This window comes from Tiliqua scincoides, chromosome 1 (assembly GCF_035046505.1).
Source record: "Tiliqua scincoides isolate rTilSci1 chromosome 1, rTilSci1.hap2, whole genome shotgun sequence".
Classification (NCBI taxonomy): Eukaryota; Metazoa; Chordata; class Lepidosauria; order Squamata; family Scincidae; genus Tiliqua; species Tiliqua scincoides.
In genome coordinates this window covers 131,620,047-131,641,951 of record NC_089821.1, presented here as the reverse complement: position 1 = coordinate 131,641,951, position 21,905 = coordinate 131,620,047, and the positions used below count along the sequence as shown (strand labels likewise).

At 43.5% G+C, this 21,905-nt stretch overlaps 1 protein-coding gene across 5 annotated transcripts in view; it reads right to left on the bottom strand.

Annotated features, from left to right (window-relative positions):
• The window catches only part of AGAP1 (ArfGAP with GTPase domain, ankyrin repeat and PH domain 1), a 389,814-nt gene that overhangs the window by 274,140 nt on the left and 93,769 nt on the right, over window positions 1-21,905 (bottom strand). For all 5 annotated transcript variants that reach the window (XM_066637277.1, XM_066637250.1, XM_066637243.1 and 2 more), the window contains one exon: window positions 20,033-20,167. In XM_066637277.1, the coding sequence (XP_066493374.1) occupies window positions 20,033-20,167 (135 nt within the window). The remainder of the gene's footprint in view (window positions 1-20,032; window positions 20,168-21,905) is intronic.

Here is a 21,905-nt window from a genome sequence, read left to right as displayed (position 1 = left end):
TCAATCTTATAGTGTCTAATGAACGTGCTGGGTATGCTCCAGGTAGCCGCCCTGCATACTGCCTCCAGGGATGGTTGAACCCTGAAGGCAGCGGAGATGGCAGCTCCCCGGAGGGAATGCGTCATGATGCCCTTAGGGGGCTCCTTCCCGAGGAGGAGGGACAAGGTCACTGAGATGCGTAGGGCGCTAGCCGAAGCTTCAAAGCCCCTCCTGGTTGCCAGCTCAATCTTCTTATCTGTAGGATCCTTGGGGAGACCGTTGCTGTCTGCAGGCAAGACAGAGGGGGCCCCAGGGCTGTCAATGGCATGTCGACCAACGGGGGCTTGAGGCGGCTCATGACCTCCAGGGGCAGGTTATAGAACCAGGTGGAAGGTCTGTTGGAATCCAGGCCCTCGGCTGTGTTAGCCCACTCCTTGTCAATCAGCTGCTGGAAGGTAAGGGGCATAGGGAGCCACTGGGGGGGGTGTCTCCTGCTGGTTGGGGAAGGTTGCAGGGGATCCCCACTTTGCCTTGGAGCATGAGGTCTCAGCTGGATCCTGTTCAGCCTGGAGACCCAGCACCTGGGTCACCCTAGTGATGAGCCTCTGGAACTGATCTGTGTAAAAGAGGTGTGGCCCTTGGGGCTCCTGCTCCTCCCCAGCTACCTCCCCCTCCTCTACCAATGAAGCATGGGACCCCACTTCATCAAGGTCCTGATCCTGTGGGCTAGAGATCTGCTCTGAGTTGTAGCTGTGAGTGGAAAGTCCTCTTTGCCTCTTGGGGGGACTGGATCCGCCTCCTTCTCCTCCTCCTTCTCTGGAAGCTTGACTGCAGGCTCCTCATGGGGGCTGGGTGGAGGCATGGAGCCCCTCCCAAGGCCTCTAATAGGATTCCATGGCAGCGGGGACCCTAGCCTGAACCATCTCCCATCTTGAAAGCTTCCCCCAATCCAGGGCGCTGAGACCCCACGGGCCCTGGGCCCTCGCTGGGGTTCACCATAGGAGGGGGGTGTCCACCAGGGCTGGGATGTGGAGGGGAGCACTCATAACTGTGGATGCAGGTTGGGCTCTGCAGGGATGCTGCCTCTGTGAGGCTCTGAGCACCCACGTGCACTCCAAAGATGGCACCGACCACGTGGAGGACGAGGCAGCTGAGCGGGGCCGAATGTCCTGGTTCTCCTCCTGCCTTCTCCTGTGCTGGGAGGCGAGTTCAGCAGCTCTGTAGCTCCCACAGCAGCCACAAGCCGGCCTCCAGTTGCTGGGAGGAGGCCTGGTTCTTTGTGCACCCTGCACACTAATCCCAGGTGGTGGCGGTGGATGCTGTGTGGAGAAGCTAGGCATCCGGGCCGGGCAGGAGGACTTGGCTCCACGCTCCTGCCGGTTGGGGAAGGCAACTCCGGAAGCCTAAGGCATCCAGAGCGCTCGCGGACCTGGGGGCAAGCGGCTGCAGTCGCACCTGGCGCGAATTTCAATGAGGCATCTTCCTTGACCGCAGGGACAGGCAGCTTTGCAAGGGGACGGCACTGCAGTCCCTACATGGGCACGCTCGCATCTGAGGCACCCTGAGCACTCGCGGACCGGCCTGCAGTGTCCCAGCCACAGGGGGGCGAGCGGCTGTGCTCGCGCCTGGTGCCAAGTTCAAAGAGGCGCCTTCTTCGCCTGCAGGGACAGGCAGCTCTGAAGGCACCTGCAAGGTGAAGGCATTGTAGCCCCTGTGTGGAGCAGTGTTCAGGATCAGGGGAGCAATGCAGCGCCTTCCTTGCCTGCAGAGTCAGTCTGCTGGGCGCCTGGGAGGCGCACTCCTCAGGCACAATTTAGAGTTCTTAGTTTCTCCAGTGGCGGGCCAGCTCCTGCTATGCCAAAAGGCTAGGCCAAACCAGGGGAAGTCCAGGCAGCCCCTCCCCCTCAGAAATTCTGTTTCTATTGGCCTGCCTATCCTGAGAGGGAGGAGCCACCCAAAGGAAGACTAACTCGAACATGGAGATCCCACTAAAGAACAATTAATGTACTTTTTAGCTACTGTTGTTAAGTAATAGTGGCTGGAAAGATTACTGCATTTGTAAACCATGTAACACTTCCAGCAGGCTAGAGAACTGCTAAGCCAAACAGTCAGCTGCAGCTCTGAAGAGTATATTTAGCAAGCTTAATGGTTTAACATAAAACGTTCATACTCTGGAAGAGACCATTCAATTTAACCATTTGCCATTCTGAGCTCTTTGGAGGACATGTAGTCTAACCAATAAAACTAATCAATAAGCAATAAAATATATCAAGTCATTTACAACAAATACCTCATCAACTTGTGGGACACCTAGATAGGAAAAACAGTCCTGGTTACAAGCACCAGTCCAGGATCTACCATGCTGTGCTCTGCAATACACCTATTATTGTCCACAGTTATTGTACGTACATTTTTAGTACTTCCTTGAATGTTTAGCAGTTCTGCTGCATACCAGAACATCTGAAAACCAGCTTTTGCAGATATTGAGTTGAATCCTAACTTGCACAACTGAAGCAGAGTTTGCACCATTATTTTCTTTACCTGGATTTGCATCCATTTCTCCACCTGAACTGAATTTAAGGATTTGCCTTCACTATGCAGCCACTCATCCCTTTCCTGAGGGTTCTGCAATACTGAGAAGTTTTCTTGGGAGTGCAAGGAGTTAATGTGGGAAGGGGTGGAAGATTATTGATCAAGAAGATCAATGGTTTTATTCCATTCACACAAATTAGAATTAATCCCATAGATTTTTGTGCTGGAAAACCTTAAAATCCTATAGTTCAGATATCTATTGCTGAAGTCCTACCTTGCTACTAAAATCTTTTATCTTGTTAAACCCAGACCATAAACAACAGTCTAAAAATAAGCAGCATGCCTAGCAAATGTTAGAGAAACAGTGGCTATAATTGTTTTGCTCTGACTATGAATTTGCCTCATCACCAAACAGAATGCTGAACTAGAAAATCATTAGTCTGATCACACTGGCAATTCTGAATTCTCTTACTTCATTATAGGAAAGTTCTTGGATCAATGTAATATAGCGCAACCAAAATGAAAGGTATTGTATTATCTAAAATGAGATTACCTTACAAAGGCCAATTAAGCCAGGGTCAATATAAGATAAGAAAAACAACCAGCAAAACTGGAGACAAAAGTAATGAAGCTACTTTTAGGAGCAACAGCCATTTTCGTTTGACAGAGTTCTAATACATTATGTTTGCAGCTTCATTAACTTACATGAAAGACAACAGTGCAGTTACCACTATGTTTACTTGGAAAAGGAACAGTAAAAAGAGCTAAAAGTAATCCACCAATTTACAAACTAGTTTTTACTATGTCAGTACAAACGAACCTCATTAGTATCTTCATAGAATTCAATTTCATATAGTCACGGTGTTTTAAGTTGCAGCTTACAGAATCACTTCATAAGCTACAATATTGATATGGAATGCAAACCAGCTGATTTTTGGCCACTTAACAGGATCCTGTACTCCTGCTCTTGCTACTTTCACTTTTAGTTTTAAACTAGAACTAAAAGCAATCATTCCCTTTGATCAGATGCCTAACAATTGGCAACCATAAAAGGGACACCCAAAAATAAGGTCGTGGCTTTTACATAGATTCAAAGAGTTGGAGAGGACTTTCAAGGCAGGATGGCCAACAGAGAGCACACCACATGCCACTTTTTATGTAGAGAATCTTGAACGAGCACCTCCACCTTAACATCGCTTTAGCGATTACCATTATAGCTAAATAGAGCTTCTAAGTTCAAAGGCAGTATATCTTTGAGTGCCAGAAGGTATACAGCAAGACACATGAGAGTGCTGTTGCCTATTTGGGGCTTTCCAAAGACACCTGGCTGACTGCTGAGGCAGCAAGAAAGGCCTGCATGAACCTTTAGTCTGGCCTAGCAGGTTTTGTTCCTAGGCCCATATAATGTGCATTGGATATCTTTTCCTGAAGATGGCATCTCTGCCCAGCTGGGCCAACTGGGTTTTTCCGATCTAATTCACCATCTCTGCACTGCCTTGCTTGGTCCCCACCACACTCTACAGGCCACCCTTCACCTCTTCAACGCTCCACCAATACTGGCCTTCTCAGGTGAGTGACCCCACCAGTTAGCAGAAGGAAGCTCACTAGCACTGCCCTATTGGCTTTCTCTCCTGTCCATTGTGCTTTTCCTGCCTTTCTCCCCATTTTCCAAACAGAGCAAATCAAGACGAGTAGCTGTGGCTGCACTGAGTGTGCCCACTGCAGCATTAAAAACTTGGGGGTATGCTATGTAAGGAATAGTAAAAAAAAATCAAGAAAACTGTAAACTGTTGCAGTGCTTTCTTTGTTATTTAAATGATTTTCAAAAATACAGTAACTTTGTGTGTGCCAAACAGAAAGTGTCCACATGCCACTACTCAGGTCTAGTAGTCCAACCCCCTTCTTGAAACAGGAAAACTCTCCCAAGGCATCTCCAAAGCATGCTTGTCAAGACCTTCTGTATGACAGAACCCATCACTTCCCTCAGTAATCCCTTGCTGAATCTCTTAATAATTTCTCCTGCTAAACAACTGCAATCTGTCTTCCTAAAACTCAAGCCATTAGATCTAGTCCCATTAAATATAGTCTAAGATGCAGAAATTCAGGCATGCAAGAGCAAGAATCCAAGTAGGACCATGGATAGCTCCAAAGGGAAATATTTGCCTGGATTCTAGAATCCAAGCAGGCTCAGATATTGCTGTGGAAAAAGAGCTCACTGAAGGGAGTTTGTTTTTATTTATTTTTGTACACACACAGAAAGAGAGAATGCTCAGGTAAACGCTCAGGCACCTCCCGTTCCCCAGGGAAACCTTGTTGTGCCTTATACTGCAGATGTGGCTCTGACAGTACTGGGGAGGGGGCACACTGCTTCTACTGCAGAATCCTCAGAGGAGAGTTGAAAGCAAATCCTCTGGCAACGGCAGGAGTGCTAGGACTGCACCCTTTGAGTAGGGAGTGTCTATACTGGGCCAGTGACAGTCAGTGCTGGGCTTAAGCACTGGAAGGATGATGCGCGGCCACCAGGATAAAAGGCAGTGGTGCAGTTTTTCAGGGTGGGGGGAGGAACCAACCCAGGAAGGGGGTGAGACCAGCAGAGATCCTATCCTCTGTGGCAGGCTCAAAGCCCAAAACGGAGTGTCTCCAGTCTCTGCCAGCAAAATAGCCAGCGTAGACTCAAGAAACCCCATTGCGGGTCCTGTGCCCTTAACCCAGGGAAGGGAAGCAAACATCCCCTTCCTCCGAGGGAGACTTCCAGCAGCCTCCACAGGGCCACTGGATGCAGCGGTAGCCCTGCTGGGGCCACTGCATCTGTCAGTGGTCTGAATTGCTCTGTAACAAATCTCACTAGTTTGACTCTAAACATGCTCTAATCCTAGCATTCTCAGAGATTATTCCTTTGTAGAGAATACCCTACACACTGAAGTTCATATTTTCCTATCTATACTATATAGCAGGGGTGTCCAAAGTTTTTGGCAGGAGGGCCGCATCATCTCTCTGACACTGTGTTCCGACTAGGGCCAGGAGGAAAAGGCCAGGGGGAAAAAAAGAATTAATGTACATTTAAAATTTGAATAAATTTGCATAAGTTTACATAAATGAATATATTAAAGATGAACTTATATGAATGAATGAAGGTCTTGCAATAGCTCAAGGCCTATAAAAGGCCTTGCACAAAGCAAGGCTGGCCTTTCCTTTTCTACTGCTACTGCATCACAGACGTGAAACAACAAGCAGTGGAGGGAGCCCTCATCCCACAGCTCTCATGAGAGATCAAACAATCGCCCTCACACTGAGAGCAGTTGTGTCAGGCCAGTGTGGGCTCCAACAAATCTCTGGAGGGCCAGAGGCTCATTGAAGACTGGGGGCTCCCTGAGGGCCACATTGATAGGACTCGAGGGCCGCAAGTGGCCCCAGGGCCGGGGTTTGGGCACCCCTGCTATATAGTAAGATTAAGCCACAAGTCACTTCAAGTTTCACCTCTGATTTTAAAAGTAATTTTAAACTGAAGTAATTTCAACTCTTGACAGATACAATTCTTACTGTATTAAAACAATTTTATCTTCATTTACGTTGCAATTATCTCCTAGGGCAGTTAACGTGATGGAAATTAAACTACTGTTTAATTGCCCCTATTAAATCAGAAGATTTAAATATCCACTGTAATAAACAGTTACCTTCAGGACAGAACAAAGTCAGTGTGACTCATGTTGACTCATAAAAAGTGAAATAATTCTAGATCATTGAAGACAGTCTCAAAACAGCAATTGGTTTGCAGAAAAGGGACCAGAGTACAGCAGAATACTGTATTAGTTACATGTAATTAAAACTTTCATTTGTTGTATTCGAGATATTAACATTTCCGATGTATTACTCACAGCTTAATTAAGATCGCCATTTTCTCTTCTCTGAAGGGACTGATGCTATGAAGTTATGGTCTTACCGCTATCAAACATGCCTCATGGGCCTATTTACTTGTTTAAAAGATTTCTATACAGCTCAGAAAATTAGAAGATTTCTATACAGCTTAGAAAATGCTCAAAGTGGTGTAAAATATAAAAATTAAAAAATACAGTTGATAATCATTTGAATAAAAACATTAGAATAAAACCATTAAAAACAATACAGGACTGAGTTAAAAGATATAAAAACAGCAACAGACGTTAAGAATGCTACCTAGGAGGTTCTTCCCTCCTCAAATGCCAAGCAAAATAAGTACTGTAGAAAAATTCTACAATTTCTGACAATAAATCAGGTTTAGATCCTTACCTCACCTTATCTCCGAGGTCGCTCGGAGCAGAGGCGGATCCTTGGTTCGGCTGCGCGCACCGCACCCTGCAGTGCCTCACCCCCTGCATGTGGTCCAAACAGCCCCAGAGCGCTCCCAGCCTGCCCAACCCCTCACCGGGCCTAAGGAGGACGGACACCCTGGCGCTGCGGAACCCATTCATGGCTGCAGTAGGAATGGAGGGGGAAGCAGCAGCTGCCCCACAATGTGCACCTGTACAGGAGCACCCTACAGAAGTGCTGCTGAAGGAGAAGCCAGCTGGGCAAAAGGAGCCAGGCTGGCACGAGGGAGGCTTGGGGTTAGCGCCATCCTGGGAGTCGTGCTCAATCTCTAGCTGCCCAGCTTCTCCCCAGCCATGGCTATTCCATCCTGCGTAAAAACAGAACAGTCACGGGGGTGTCCAGTGCACACTGGCGAGGCGGCCCACATGCTGTGGAGCCGCAGCCAGCCACAAGGTGCCTGGCATGGGGTAAGGGGGGGATCACAGCATGGAGGAGCTGCAGTCCATACCTTTGGGAGCCTGACTTTAGCACTTTGTGAGAGGAGGTGGGTGGGTGCATGGGGTGGGGTGGAGGATCACAGGATCTTGTACTGGGAACAGTTGGCTTCAAGCTGGGGGATTTCAATCCCTCTCATACTCTGTTCTCCCCCCTCCTTTTTTGTTGAATCAATTGATGGATGAATAAAGAAAAGGGACACAGCATTGATGAAGGGGAGACCCCCCTCACTATCCTCATACACCCCACCTCCAATATGCCATTCCATGCTTTATGCAGCTAACTCTCTTGCTCAGAGCACAAGCCTATGCTTGTCTACTCAGAAGTCTCATTGTCTTCAGTGGGGCTTACTCTCAGAAAAGTACCCCTAAAGGTCCTGTCGAGTGCCCCAGGGGTATATGTACCCCAGGTTGGGAACCACTGTTCTAATAGTATGTTGTTTACAGTGCACTTACTCTGATAGTGTTGTGAAGACCAGAATTTAAAAAGTTAAAAGATCATAAGATACATTTTTATTCTTTACTATATTTTTAATGAATTAGAGACTGTACAGTTCTTAGGTAACAATTACTGGCAGGTTATTTTTCAGGATCTGGTCTTGGGTAAAATCAGAAAAAAACTATAGCTAGACACCCCCCCCCCCAAGTTTAACCCCCGACTTGTCCAAGAATCATATAAAATGATTTATATTTTTTTGCTCAAATCAGCCCTCGACTTATCTGTGAGGTCGACTCATCTGCAGTTAGTTTTTGAGCCCTTCTAGAAGCAATATAAAAAGCAGACTGTCTTCCAGTTTTCTGGTAGTTGGTTCCAGAGGTGTGGTGCCACAACAAAAAAGGGCCTGCATCTTGCTGCTATTCCCTTGGAGGATTTCTTCAGAAGAGGGTGAACCACCACATATAAGGCTTTTGGCAGTAGCCTCTTCCTGAGAGATGAATCTACTATCCTCCTATCAATTCAGGCAACTGTCGTCCCCCCCGTCCCCCCCCCCCGGGCAGATCATAATAATCAAGCAAGGCAAGCAGCAGATCTCGCACTCCAGAGAATCTTGCCCACATTCTCAGGTTTTATAAACTGAAAAGAATCCCAAATAATTGGGACAGTGCCCACATTTATAGACTGGGTCGATGTGGATTAAGTCCAAGTTGAGTCAAATCTGAGCAGCTTTATTTCAAAGTGCTTCATGAAAGCAGCACAGCAGGCATTGGGAGAGTCTCCCTGATTTTTCTGAGCTGTTACATGCAACAAGTCCTACTAGAAGACACTCAGCAGCAGAGAAGAAAGGCTTCATTGCTGCCATTACTGCCATGGAATAGGCACCAAGTTGTAATCTTGTCTGAGTTCAGTCAGATTTGTCTTCCTACAGTGCGCTAGATGTCTACCAAGCCACTTCATCACCTGAAGTTCCTCGGTAAACCAAGGAGCTAACTGGATTCTATGACCCAGCTGAAGTCACACAGGTACAATTTCATCCATGACTCTGGCCATTTCCCCATTCTAGAAGTCAAGCAGAGCAGTGTGTTAGTTGCCAGCCCTAGTAGAAGGGAAATTGTCCCAAAACCCTTGGGAAACTATCTGGATCCATCAGTCTTTGGGTCCCTCCATAGCACTAGGTCACCCAACCCTGTAGAGGTTAGGTGCCACCATCGAGCTACACTTTACCAGGCAGCAATCTGTCCATGACAAGAGAGAAACCTTAATCTCCTCCACCACCAGGTCATCCTCCATCAGACCAGCAGGAAAAATCAGATGCAAAGTGTGCCCAGTGACATACATTAGGGCCACTATTTGTTTTGGATGTCATGCCAGCCATAAAATTCTGAACCAGACGTACCTTGGAAGCCTTAGCATGGACACCAAAATCCCCCAGCATGATCAGCTGGGGACATTCCAATGCCACAATCAAGACCAGCTAGTTCAGGCAAAGAGTCAACTTGATCAGAACACCAGCAGAATTCTTGTCCTATCCTGCCACACAGACATTAGACACCCACACATTGAGGGACAAGGCACCTAGTAAGGGAGATGGATTCCCAGTAGACTAATATGTCACCACCACCCTGCTCTTGGTGCTTTGGCTACTGTAGCACACAGAAACCCAATGGACACTGCTGGGTAAGGCTGATGCTCCTCCAGCCTTATCCATAGTGGTTTCCATGATACCAGGCAGGTCAGTGTCCGCCTCCAGGATTAAATTATATGTCAGGCTGGTCTTACTATTCACTGACCTGGCAGTTTCAAGTCTGCAGAGCAGCAATTAGGGCCATCAAGGTCAACAGAGGAGGAGGAAGGGCCAGAAAGATAGGTGGTCTGCCTTTGACCAACCTTGCTCCTGTAACGGCCTGCCCAACCTCCACCGCCATATCTACCTTTGCCAATCACCTTATAGATTGTGGCATTGCCCTCTAACTCTCTAAAGTACATAGTACTGGCAGGAGAAGAAAAGACGAGAAAGACTACACTCCTGGTCCCTTCATCAGTTGCAACAATCAGCCACCCATTTACCCAAGTTACTGTGCCTAAGTGTCTCAGAAAGGAGGGTCTCTTTGTTCCAGAAGGATACTTACCCACCTTCTCTCAAAAGGTGAGTGCTCTCTCAATTCAGGACAGCATCAGAGAACGGCCAATGTGCAGTCATTGGTTCCTGCAGCTCTTATAACACATGCAGTCATATGGAAGCCATTCACAAATTTCAGGATAAAAAAAAGAAACAAGGCCCGAACCCAAATGTTTCCAGACAGATTGTAAACAAAATCCACAATGAGTTTCTCTGGCTTCTTTAAAATAAAGGACACACATCTTTTTGTTATGCCTAACTTAGTTCACTGGAGTAGAGAAATGCAAGAAGTTGTTAGATTTCCACGCATGCATTTGCAGTCTACTGCTCGTTGTGCTTACTTGGAGGTCACTTCCCTGGATTCCACAGGCTTACTCCAAAGTGAACCAGACTTCACTTCTCTCTAAAGAGTTAACATTCTTACCGCCAGTTCTATGTACTGCTGATCCAGTAACTTTGCTTACTTTATCGAGTGTATCTTATTGCAACTCTAAACAGTCTCTTAAAGCACTGCGTTAGTTTTATTATGCCTACTGAACAGTAAAGAGAGAACACACTCCAGAAGTGAAAATAATCCTTTGCTATTGTTGCACCGTCCCCTAGTGACCACTTGCTACATTACCACAATATTAATTCTAAACTCTAAACCTTTGAAAACACAGGTGATGTTCACAGTCAGCTTCCATAGATTTTCTTTAAATAAGCCAACTCATATTGAGTCAACTATGACTACAGTTATGCTGTGGGGACAAAGCAGTTCATTCTGCAATATTCTCTTGTTACTATGTATTTAAAAATATACATTACTGAAAGTTAAAGTATATTTCATTGCGAAAGTTCAATAGAGCCCATTTCTAGAAGGACAGAAACAGTTATACAGAAACAACTGAAGTTACACAAAATCCATTCCCTGCTTGACATGAGCTTAAACAAATCATTTTTAAAGCTACAGTATTTCTGCTCCACCACTGCAAAGCAAAGCATTCAACACCAGATAAAGTTCAAAACCAAGTACCAGATATTATGGTACAATTTCTACACAGATGCCAAAAACTCAGAAGTATCCCAAAAGCCAATCCACACAGGTAGATTTATTTCTAAGACTTCTAGTTAGGGTGACCATATAATTTGTCATCCAAAACAGGACACTTGAAAGTGAAAGGGGGTGCTAAAAATTTAATTAATTAAAATTATATAATTTTTGGACATATTTATTCACAAATTTGTCTTTTTAAAAATCTGTACATTGATTTCTGAATGTTAAAAAAATAGCATAAGCAAAATACTCTTGGTACATATTTACGCACTTTAAATCAATTTCACTATTTATAGGGAAACACTTCCAACCCTCCAGTTTGTTTACTGTATTTCTCTCCCGCCTTTCTCCCTGAAGGGACCCAAGGTGGCTTACAACATAGCTAGAAATACAAAAACGTAAAATCACAATTAAAAACACCAACTAAAATCAATTGAAGCATTGAAACCATCACAATTAAGAGCATCTTAAAAACAGCAATCGGACATGGACATAAAAAGAGTATCCACAGCAATTTAATAAAACCCCAAGCCTGTAAAAAACCAGGTTTTCAAAAGGCCAAGAACTCTGAAGGCCTCAAAATATTTTCAGGCCATGCTGGAATGTTTCCAGAGAGGGATCAGTTCGCAGATCAAGGGGAAGGGAGCTCCATAACAACAGTGCCATGACTGAGAAGGCCCTTACCGCCTTCTTCTGAGAAGTCCCTTCTTCTTGCCGCCACCTCATGCACCTCCCTTGGTGGTGGCACTTGTAAGAAGGTCTTCCCCGATGACCTAAGGGGATGAGCCAGACTATATGGAAATAGATACCCTGGTCTTTTATACACCCTGGCCCCTACCTGTATAGGGCTTTAAGGGTCAAAACCAGCACCTTAAATTGGGCCCAGAAATGAATGGGTAGCAGGTGCAGCCGCTGGAGAAGCAGTCCAACAGAGTTCAGTCAACTACCTCCAATGACTACAGGGGCCGCCGCATGATGCACTGATTACAGTTTCTAAACTGTCTTCAAGGGCAGCACCACATAAGAGTGCATTGCAATAATCTCACCTTGATGCCACTGTGGCATGGATCACCGTGGCCAGGTCTGCATGATCCAAATACGGCTGCAGGATCCATTAGCCTCTGGGGGTAGACTATTCAATATGGTCCCCCACCTATGCAAAGGTATGAAGCTGCAACACACCTAAATCTTTCCAGGAAGTGATCTCCTCCACCTCCAGATCATCACCCCCTTGCTCAGCTGTGAACACCAGGTCCACAACAAGTGTCCTGCTGTGTGTGTTGGGGCCAGGATCTTCTGGGACAGGCCTATGGTTGTCATGACAGCCATGAAATCCTGAGCTGCACCAACCCCAGGGGCCTTGGCATGAACATTGAAGTCCTCCAGCACTAACAGACAGTTCATAAGTCCCCCAGTTAAGATAGACAAGCTTAATCAACCTCGTATTTTAAATTGATGACCAACTAAATTGCCTTTATGAAGAAGCAAAAACCAATGTACCAAGTGTGCCTTGATACAAGTGTGATAAAAACCAAGAAATCAACCAGACTGAAGACACAATTAAAAAATGGAAATAGAATTAAGAAAAGGGGGGATTGCCTTTATGAAGAGGCATACAACAAAACCCCAGTGCTGCAAGACAAACAACCAAAAGGAAAGAACAACCAGCCTGAAGTCATAAAACACAGAAAAAGGGGGGTGGAGTGAACTGCAAAAGTGAAAGGAAACTTTCCCCCCTTCAAAAGGGGGAGGGTGGGATACTAACCAAGCATTAGAATGGTGTAAAGGGAACAACATGGAGGCTGTAGGAATGTGAAAATTAAAGGAAATGAAACACAAAAAAGAGAGGGAGGGATGAACTGCAAAAAGTGAAAGGAAACTACAAACTTTCCACCTTTGAAAAGGGAACACAAAAAACCACTCCATTTCAACTGGTGACTGCCAAGCCTAAAGACTCCCACTGAAACTGATGAAAAGAATGCATGGCACACTCCCCTGGACACAGGAAAAACTGGGTGAAAGCCGTAAGATCAAGGAAGCGCTGCTGCCTCTGGGTTGAAACAATGTTCTAACCCTTTCTGATTGGTGCTCAGGTACCAATCAGGTGCAAAACATGGCGCCTTGGCCTCAATTCTGACACAAAAGAGAAACTGGAGATGCTTGGAGGAGATGCTTTTTCTACATATTAATGTAAAAAAAATTCAAAAAAAATCAGACAGCAGAAGATATTACAGGGAACAAAAAAAGGCTCTTGTAAAATTAGATGTAAAAAGGAGTTAAGATGAACAAGCCATGTTTCACATCTCATGCTCAAATTCAGACATGTGTGAAGTTTTATTTTTAATGTGCATTTATGCATAGCAATGTCAAGGATCATGAAGAAGAGCAGGGAGAAGTCTAAAAGGTTCTGGACATTTAAGTTCCAGACAAATATACTGGAACAAAGTGTTTCTAATCAAGCCACCAACGTCTTTCAACTACGTGGCATTGCAAACACTCAACTTTCAAGGAGGCCAATTGGGTCCAGCTTTGACTAGTCTACTAATGAGCAATGAGGGCAGCATGTCATTTCAGGTTCTTGGTTACAGTCAGGAGCATTCCACTAAAAAGGTCACAGCTACACATTTATTTCATGTTCTACGTAAACCACTTTGTGAACGTATTTTTTGAAAAGCAGCATATAAATATTCTCAATAACAAGTTAACATTTGAAATGGTACTATTTGGCATGTTTATGAAGTGTGAAAGTACAAGTACAATTTTACTCAAACAATAAATTACAAATATAGTTAATAAAAATCCAAAGCCTTGTAGAGAAATTCTTTTATTGGGAGTCAAAAAAGAGAGACAAAAAATGAAAGTGAGATTTTGAATGCCAGATGGTGAGCACAAGGACAGCAAGGGTATTTCAGAAGTACCACAACAGTTTGCATTTTGCAAAACTCTAAAGACACAATGAAGGGAGTTTTATAGACTATCACAGAATAGAGTAAGCTTCCTATAACTGTACTAGAGAGATTGGTCCCTCAATGGATAGAATGTTTCAAATGAAAACTAAGTAAACACTTCTCCAATATTTAGCAATACTAATTGAGTATTGTATGTAAACATCTGCATATTATCCCAGTTGACAAAAGGTTTCAAGTGGCAATATTTCATTGACACAACAAACAGATTCCATGGCTTGAAGACAAATTAATGACAGATAGACTTATCAGCAGATATTTGGTCTGGTAGAAAAAATGCAACTGCCGCAACCAGAAGCAGCATTTTTTCAGTACTGGATACCAAGTGAAAAAATAGGTGGTCATAGCCTATTTGCAATGTCCCTGCACACAAATGACCAGAACACATGGGTGTGATCAAAGCAAGGCAAGTATAATTATCTATTTTTAAAATTCTTCAGCATACATCAACAGCTCTAGTTCAGGGGTCTCCAAACTTTTCAGAACGAAGGCTGCATCGTATATCTGAAACAGTGTCGAAGGCCAGAAAAAAGATAATAAAAACATGGAGCACCAATGTGCTGAGTGTTTGATTAAATACAGTAAGTGGGTGGAAGGAGGAGAGCAGAGGGCAAAATTGACTTGCACAAGAAAAGGGGGGAAATTCTGAAAAAGCAACAAGCAACCTACAACACAAGTCACAAACATGTTTATGTCTCAGTTTTTGCTCTGTTTAACACAGACATTAACTCTAATTTATATTCACTGCAGATACCCGTCTATAAGTCAATTTCACAGATAAGTCGAGAGCAGGTTTTTGAACCAAAAACATGGAATTTTCTATGACTCTGATACATCAGGGTTAAACTTAGGGGGTGTCTGATTATAGTTTTGTCTGATTTTACCTGAGGCCATATCCTGAAAAATAACCTACCAGTAATTGTTACCCAAGAACTGTACAATCTCTGATTTAATGAATATATACTAAAAGATCATAAGATAAGTTTTTATTCTTTAACTTTTTAAATTCTGGTCTTCACAACCTTTTTGTAAATACTAAGTGCACTGCAAACGACATTCCAGTAGAACAGTGGTTCCCAAGCTGGGGTACATATACCCCCAGGGGCACTCAACAGGACCTTTAGGGGTGCTTGAAAAAGAATAATGGCAGAATAAGACAAGTAGTGCTCCAGAATGCCTTGTAGGGTCAGTAAGGCAGAAAGGGAGATCACTAGTTAGCTATGAAAGCCCCACTAACAGCTAATTTTTGGTCAACAATTCAGGTATGAATCAGTGATTGAAAACCAGCACAATAAAAAAGCTGAAACATAATATGGAAAGTGATCAATCACCAAGAATTTCTCAGGACACTTCTGGTACAAAACAGTGCAAAGGCATAGTGCTCAGTTCTTCAAACAGATAAAAAGGAAAAAACTGTGATGAATACATGACGTATGGGTTTTCATATAGAGGAGATAAGGGCTTATATAACTCATATTAATCACAAACCTTTAGCTAATATGAGAGGTACAATTTATGGAATGGGCTGCCAAGGGGTATGCAAGTGAAAAAGGTTGGGAACTATTGCAGGAGAACCATTAATCAAATCCTTCTTTTAGGTGCTTGGTGTGTTAAGCCAGAAACTCAGGATATAACATACAACTTATGACACATAACTGGGAGTGCACAGTTCAATTCACAGCAGAGAGACAAGCTATAAGAATTAATGTAAGTGCAGCTGAACATAGTTGCAACACTATTTACTCAGAAGCAGACCCATTGCTTTCCATGGGTGTTATTCTTAACTAATGGTGCACTGAATTGTAGCCTGGGACTTTGTTTCAAATGGAAACAAGAATTACATCTTGGTATTTAAAAAAACTGACTTCTGAAAAACACAAGCATTCGCAAAATGGAATGAGGCTGCAGCAGGCTCTGCTAAGCTTAGAAAAGGAGGCTTGTTGCAATTCAATGGAATTCAATCTCAGGAGCAGTGAAAAAGTTAACTTTGGCTGAAGCTTTCCAGGGGTTGCCTTGGAGATTAACGGCTCTCTATCTCTGCACTGTTTCTCTGGTATGGCTTGAAAAGCAATGCTGCTTGAAAAGCAAATTCTCCAGAGTTGAAAAGCTCTGCTCCCTGAGCGACCTGACCTAGGAGATAAGGCAAAGTGATTATCTATTTGATTTATTGGCAAATATTTTTCACCCTGTGAAAGGTATATTCACAAGAATCTACAGTATATTCCAGATCTCCCAGCATCAGTATTATATCTCATTCAGCCACTAGAGGTGCTCAATGTACTGGAATAATTTCTTCCCATTACATTCAGTATCTCTAGTAGCTGAATGCAGTATATACCCATTTTGGGAAACTTGAAAGTGTGCCTTTTGAGCTATTTTCTAGCTCTGAGATGCTGGAGAACCTTGCGGGGCAGATAAAATCCTCTGGAGGGCCACATGCGGCCACCCGGCCAGAGATTGTAGACCTCTGCTGTAGTTGAAACAATCATTATGGTTTTGTCTCACTCATTTTACTTTTATAGATAATACAGATGAAATATAATCTGTGTTAAAATATTTTCCAAATTTCACCAACTGCAGAATGTACAAGTATGTTGAATGTAAGGTGTAATTGAGAAGTAAATTACAGTAATCATGAAAAGAATAAAGTAAAATTAAAAAAAAAACTACTTTGTTCAAGATAACTTGTATACACTAATTTAGGAAACCTAATGTTATTTATCCCATTCACCTAAGGAACAAAAAAGTATGTTTTTGCAATATAATTTGGTCTAGTTTGCCAAAATAGGGAAGAATGCACACTGCATTAATGTTCTGTTCCCACTGAAATGGGGTGGGGGAATCATGCAAGGTGAACTGCAGCCAAAAAGCCAAGGATTTGGTATAAGAAAATATGAGACTGTCACAAACACTAAGAAAACAAATATGGAGACAAACATAAAATGCTTCTTTCCCCTTGCCCTTCCTTAATTCATTTCAATCAGTCAATTATGGTAAAGGTTACAAAGGAAACAGATGCAATTCAGATCGGAGAAGAATTACCACAAGAGGGAGCCAAAAGACCCATTTCAACCATAAACGCACACACAGAGCCAATCCGAACCAACTTTCCAGCACTGATGTAGCCACACTGCAGCCTGAGGTAAGGGAACAAACACTCCCTTACCTTGAGGAGGCCTCCATGACTACCCTGTACCTCAGAATGCAGCATGCACCCCATTGGCACAACTGCATTGGTGCTGGAAAGTTAGGATGGTGCTGACAGTTTCTGAAGAGTGGGCTATTAATATTTGCATGTCCCCAAGAAATATTCAGGATTATCGGTATTGAAATTGAAATTTACATAATAGATATTACAAGATGTCTATCCACATTCCACTTATTTAGATTACTTCTTAGGCTGCTTTGTGATTACTGTAAAACACACTGCAATGCACACTGCGCCAGCACCTTAGCCCAGTCAGGATTGGGCCATCAGTCCCATTCCAGAACCACTACACCATCTTGGCCACACTGTTCTATATCTAGCTTCAAAAGAAAAATAATTCAACCTTGCATTGTTCTTCTCATAGTGAAGTCTCTGCACCAACTACGAGTACACAATCTGGAACAATGATGTTAATGATAGCTGGTGTTTAAAAGAGATTATCTTAGCTCTTTCTAACATGTAAAGCCAGTGGCTATGCTGTACTTCTCCAAACAGCAGGTAGAGGCTCACATGATGCATGCTTAATTCAAAGTAAGCTATAAACTCATTGTGTTACTCCCATGTAACAGTGGATAGGATTGCAACCTTTACGCATCTTGTTAACTTTCTGAAAGGGAGAAGGTGTCATTGCATCTCTTATCTCACAGTTCATCTGATCTTCAGCCATTGAGGCTATCTTTGCAAAAAAGAAATTTGTTTGTGCCAGCTGCTGCTCTCAAGGAAGCTGTTCCACATAAAATAAGCTTTTTTGCAGAGATCACTGCAAGTGCTGAGGACCAGGCAAGGAGAGGGACAAGGGGTACAGCCCAGTTACAGTTTCTCGTCCTTCTTTCCCCAGACAGCGTGAAAGGCCAATTAAATGGGAGTGAACCCCACAGAACACACATCTGAGTAAACATTGACTATTAGCTCCTTTTTCTGAGTGCATGGGAAGTAGGGAAAGAGGATGAGGTGGACAGGAGACCTACCAACCAAGACGCTGGAAGCATGTCTATACAGGTGGGACCTCAGTATGCACTGATGTGACTCACCACTGATATCGAGGTTCACCTTTAAATGCCTTATAACAAGGGGGGGGAAAGCACTAAAATCCAAAAACCAAAAAAGCACTAAAAACCTAGGCGCTGTTAAATAATTATAATTTCATTCCATTAGATTCCATTATTCACCTCATCTAGGTGTCTAGGGTCACGACCTGCTTGTTGGTGGGTCGCGAAGTTTTAACTGATAAGGCAAATGCATGGAGCCCTATGGAAAGTGAAACTGAATTATATCGCGTGTTTAGTCATGAGCAGGCAAACTTGCCTTAGTCCAATGGAAAGGGCAGAATGATAGGAATCCATCGACACCATAATGGTCCTGATCTGATGAATGCAGCCCCTAAAGAACACCCAAGAAGGAAGTCCCTCCCTCCAAGCTGACAAATGTATTGAGCCCTATGGAAATTGAAACTAAGTTACACTTACTCACTTACACTTGCTCACAAGTAAGCAAATGTGCCTTGGCTGATGGGTCAGGTCAGGTACAGAGGAATGCAAAGCCACCAGAATGGTATCAATCTGATGAAAGTGGAGCTCAACAAATGCCTCAGTGGGCAGCACCCCCCCCCCCAAGAATAAATCAGAGGATTGAGCTGGTAAGGTGAATTTGTTTTTTTTTTTAGACTTGTAAAGCTAGATGGTTCCTGACAGTGATATGATTTAAATATAAGAACTTAAATTGAACTGGGCACTGGGTAGGGCTGAAAATCTTACTGATTTTTTGTGGGGGAGGGTTGTTATTGCAGATAGGCTACAGAGAAAATTCACTTGGTGGAACAGAGCTGGCTTTTCCTTATTTAATTTGTTTTACTTTAATTATAATTATTTTAATTTGCTTTATGATGTCACTTCCAGCAGGTCCCAGAAAGATTATCATTCTAAAAACTGGGTCCTGGTGCTAAAATTTTGAGAACCATCGCAGTACAGTGTCTACACCAATGCATTCTGGGGTGACAATACAGGAGCAAGAAACCTGTAAGTGGGTCTTTAAAGCTATTTTTCCACTGATTTGGTATCCATGGACTGTTTTTTATTCACTTGGGCAGTGGTATTCAGACTGGAGCATCAAGACATCCCAATCTGAGGGACCTGGTCTCTGCCCCCTCTGCAGGGGGGAAGGCAGCAACGCAATCCCCAGGATCGCGCCACTAACAGGGCTGCAGGGACTGGGATGTACTCACCAGTCACTGCAGCAGCCTTCTCAGGCTGCAGGGAGACCTGCGCAAGAGACTGCAGGGGTCCCCAGCTACTTTGGAGTGAAAGTAGAGCAATCGCGCTCCACTTCCGGTTTTGCAGAGGTGGAGCGCGATTGCTCCACTTTCACATCAAAGCGGCTTGGGAGCCCTACAGGCATTCACACAGGGCTCGCCGCACCCCAGGAAGGCTGCTACAGGGACTGGTGAGTACATTCCAGTCCCTGCAGCCCCCCTGAGCGGCACGATCCTGGGGATCGCGTCGCTGCCTTCCCACCGCCCCCACACTGCCTTCTCTCCCTCCCTCGCAAAGACTTAGTGGCTCTCAAACTCTCCCAGAAAGTTTGAGAACCACTGCACTAGGGGTTCCTGAACAGAACCCCTGTGGATAACAAAGCACAACCTGTGGTATACTTATTTACTAGATTTTAATGCCACTTTTCTTATTTCCGGGGCAGTTTATAAATGTTTTTTCCCTACTGACAAACATACATTACTAATCAGAACAGATAAAGCAACTTTTGAAACATCTGAATCTAGCTTTATATATGATGCAACTGAACTGTCCTTGACTATACATACAGTATGAACATAACATAGGAGAATAGCATTGGAGCGAACATGGACCTAGCATTCAGCTGAGGTGGTGTTTTAATTCTTACCAGTCAATTCAAGAACACTGCTAAAGACTTCCTTTAATTGGACATTGCAAAACTCTGTATAGAAAAGTTATCTTTACCATCCTGAAAGACTCTTTCCACATTCAGCCCATAGGTAGCACAGGTTTCATAGTAGATACATCTCTTCAAATCATTTGACAATTTCCGTGCTCTAGAATCGTCAATGACTCGCGGGTTACTGGAATTTATAGCATCTGCAAAGAAAGCAAAATAATTTTTCAGCAAATCCTTTAAGCCAAGATGCAAAATTCTGACTTGAAAAATGTCTTAAGAAAAAAGTTAGGAAGTTAGCAAGTCAAAATCTTGCGCTGTAATCATACGCACACTTAACTGGGATTGCCCCATTGACCCCAGTGGGACTTACTTCTAAATAAACATACATAGGAGTGAGCTCTTAATCTCATCTAGAGTTCCTCAGCATCTTTTTAAAAAGTATATGTGACATTCTTTTAAGGTATACTGTTTTAAGGTATAGGAATTATGGGATTAAGTGCAGGAGCACATAGCACATACAGTAGCCAGTACCTTTACTCTCAAATGCTGGGAAAAAAATTCTTTTGCAGTATTTTAGCTGAGCAGACTATCAATAATCATATCTGTGTCCATCCGAGTTTAATAGCTTTCTCCCCCCTAAAATCTACCAAGTTTTTGCCACTGCATGACAGAATCCAATAGGGCAAGTTTTACAAGCATGGGTGAACTTCCCTCTCCATTAATCTTAAAGTTAACTTACCAATGGCCCTCAAGGGCATTTCAAACAATACATGAAAAACATCTGAATCATGAACTTAGTGTTAGGCTAGACAATAAAATGAGAAAATGGAGACTGATCGAATGGATTGACTATGGGTATGATGGCTGGCCTTTCTGAAAGGGTTAGTTACCATGCATGTTAGTGAACTGGTGAGGGTAGGGAGAAATTGGGGTCCAGTGCTCAGTAAGTAGTAGAAGGCACAGAGCATGTTGTTTGGGGGATATGATAAACTTGAAACCTTCTTCTGACTCTGCCTCTAACCAGACTTGTTCTTGTAGCCTTGGGAACAGTCTTCTGGACCTTAAAACACTGTTGCTTACTGCCTGGTTGGTGAATAATGAAATCTTTATCATCCAGGATTTAATTCTAGATTGCATGCATAATAGATACCTATTAATAGGTATCTAGAATACCATTAATTCTAGATGGCATGCATAATAGATACCTGGATGGTTGGAGATAAAGGGGTTATTAGACTTGATGCTATCATCATATGTGACTGCATTTGGGGAAATGTGACAGATCTCTACTTTTAACAGGTTACTAGTCATATGCTTTTAACAGTAACAATGGAGCTTACTCCATGTGGGATTGCGGAATTTGAGATGTTTGGGGAATTTTTAAAGACAGATGCTACATGACAGGAGGCAGCTGTGCTACAGCTAGCACAAGGTAAGACTGCATGTTTGCAGTCTGCATAATTATTATTTATATGCTGTTTTTAAAGAAAAATTTCACAAAGTGGTTTATATCGTGGTTCCCTGTCCCCAGAGGGCTCGAAATCTAAAAGCCATCCCTGTTGGTGCCAGCAGCCCATGCCAGGCCAACTAGGGCATGCCACTGGCATTCCCCAGCAAATGGTGGCATATGCAAGAATTTCTTTCCTTCCTCGATTGCTATGCAGCAAATGCCAACAGTTTCACCTAGCAAAGTACCTCGCCAGCTACCACTATTTAATCAACTTCTTACTACTGCTGTAAACAAAGAGCTGTTGTAGCAAGAGCTCAGAGCTCTTATCAATCCTTCAACAGGTAGAAAACAAGGACTTGATCAAAAAACAAGAAATTAGAGCAAAATTATTGGAAATAATTGTTCTAGGTAAATACTCTCAGTAACAGAGAGAGAGATTGACATAGTTTTCTCAAAAGGTTTCTTAATGGCTAAACGAGTAAAGGAAA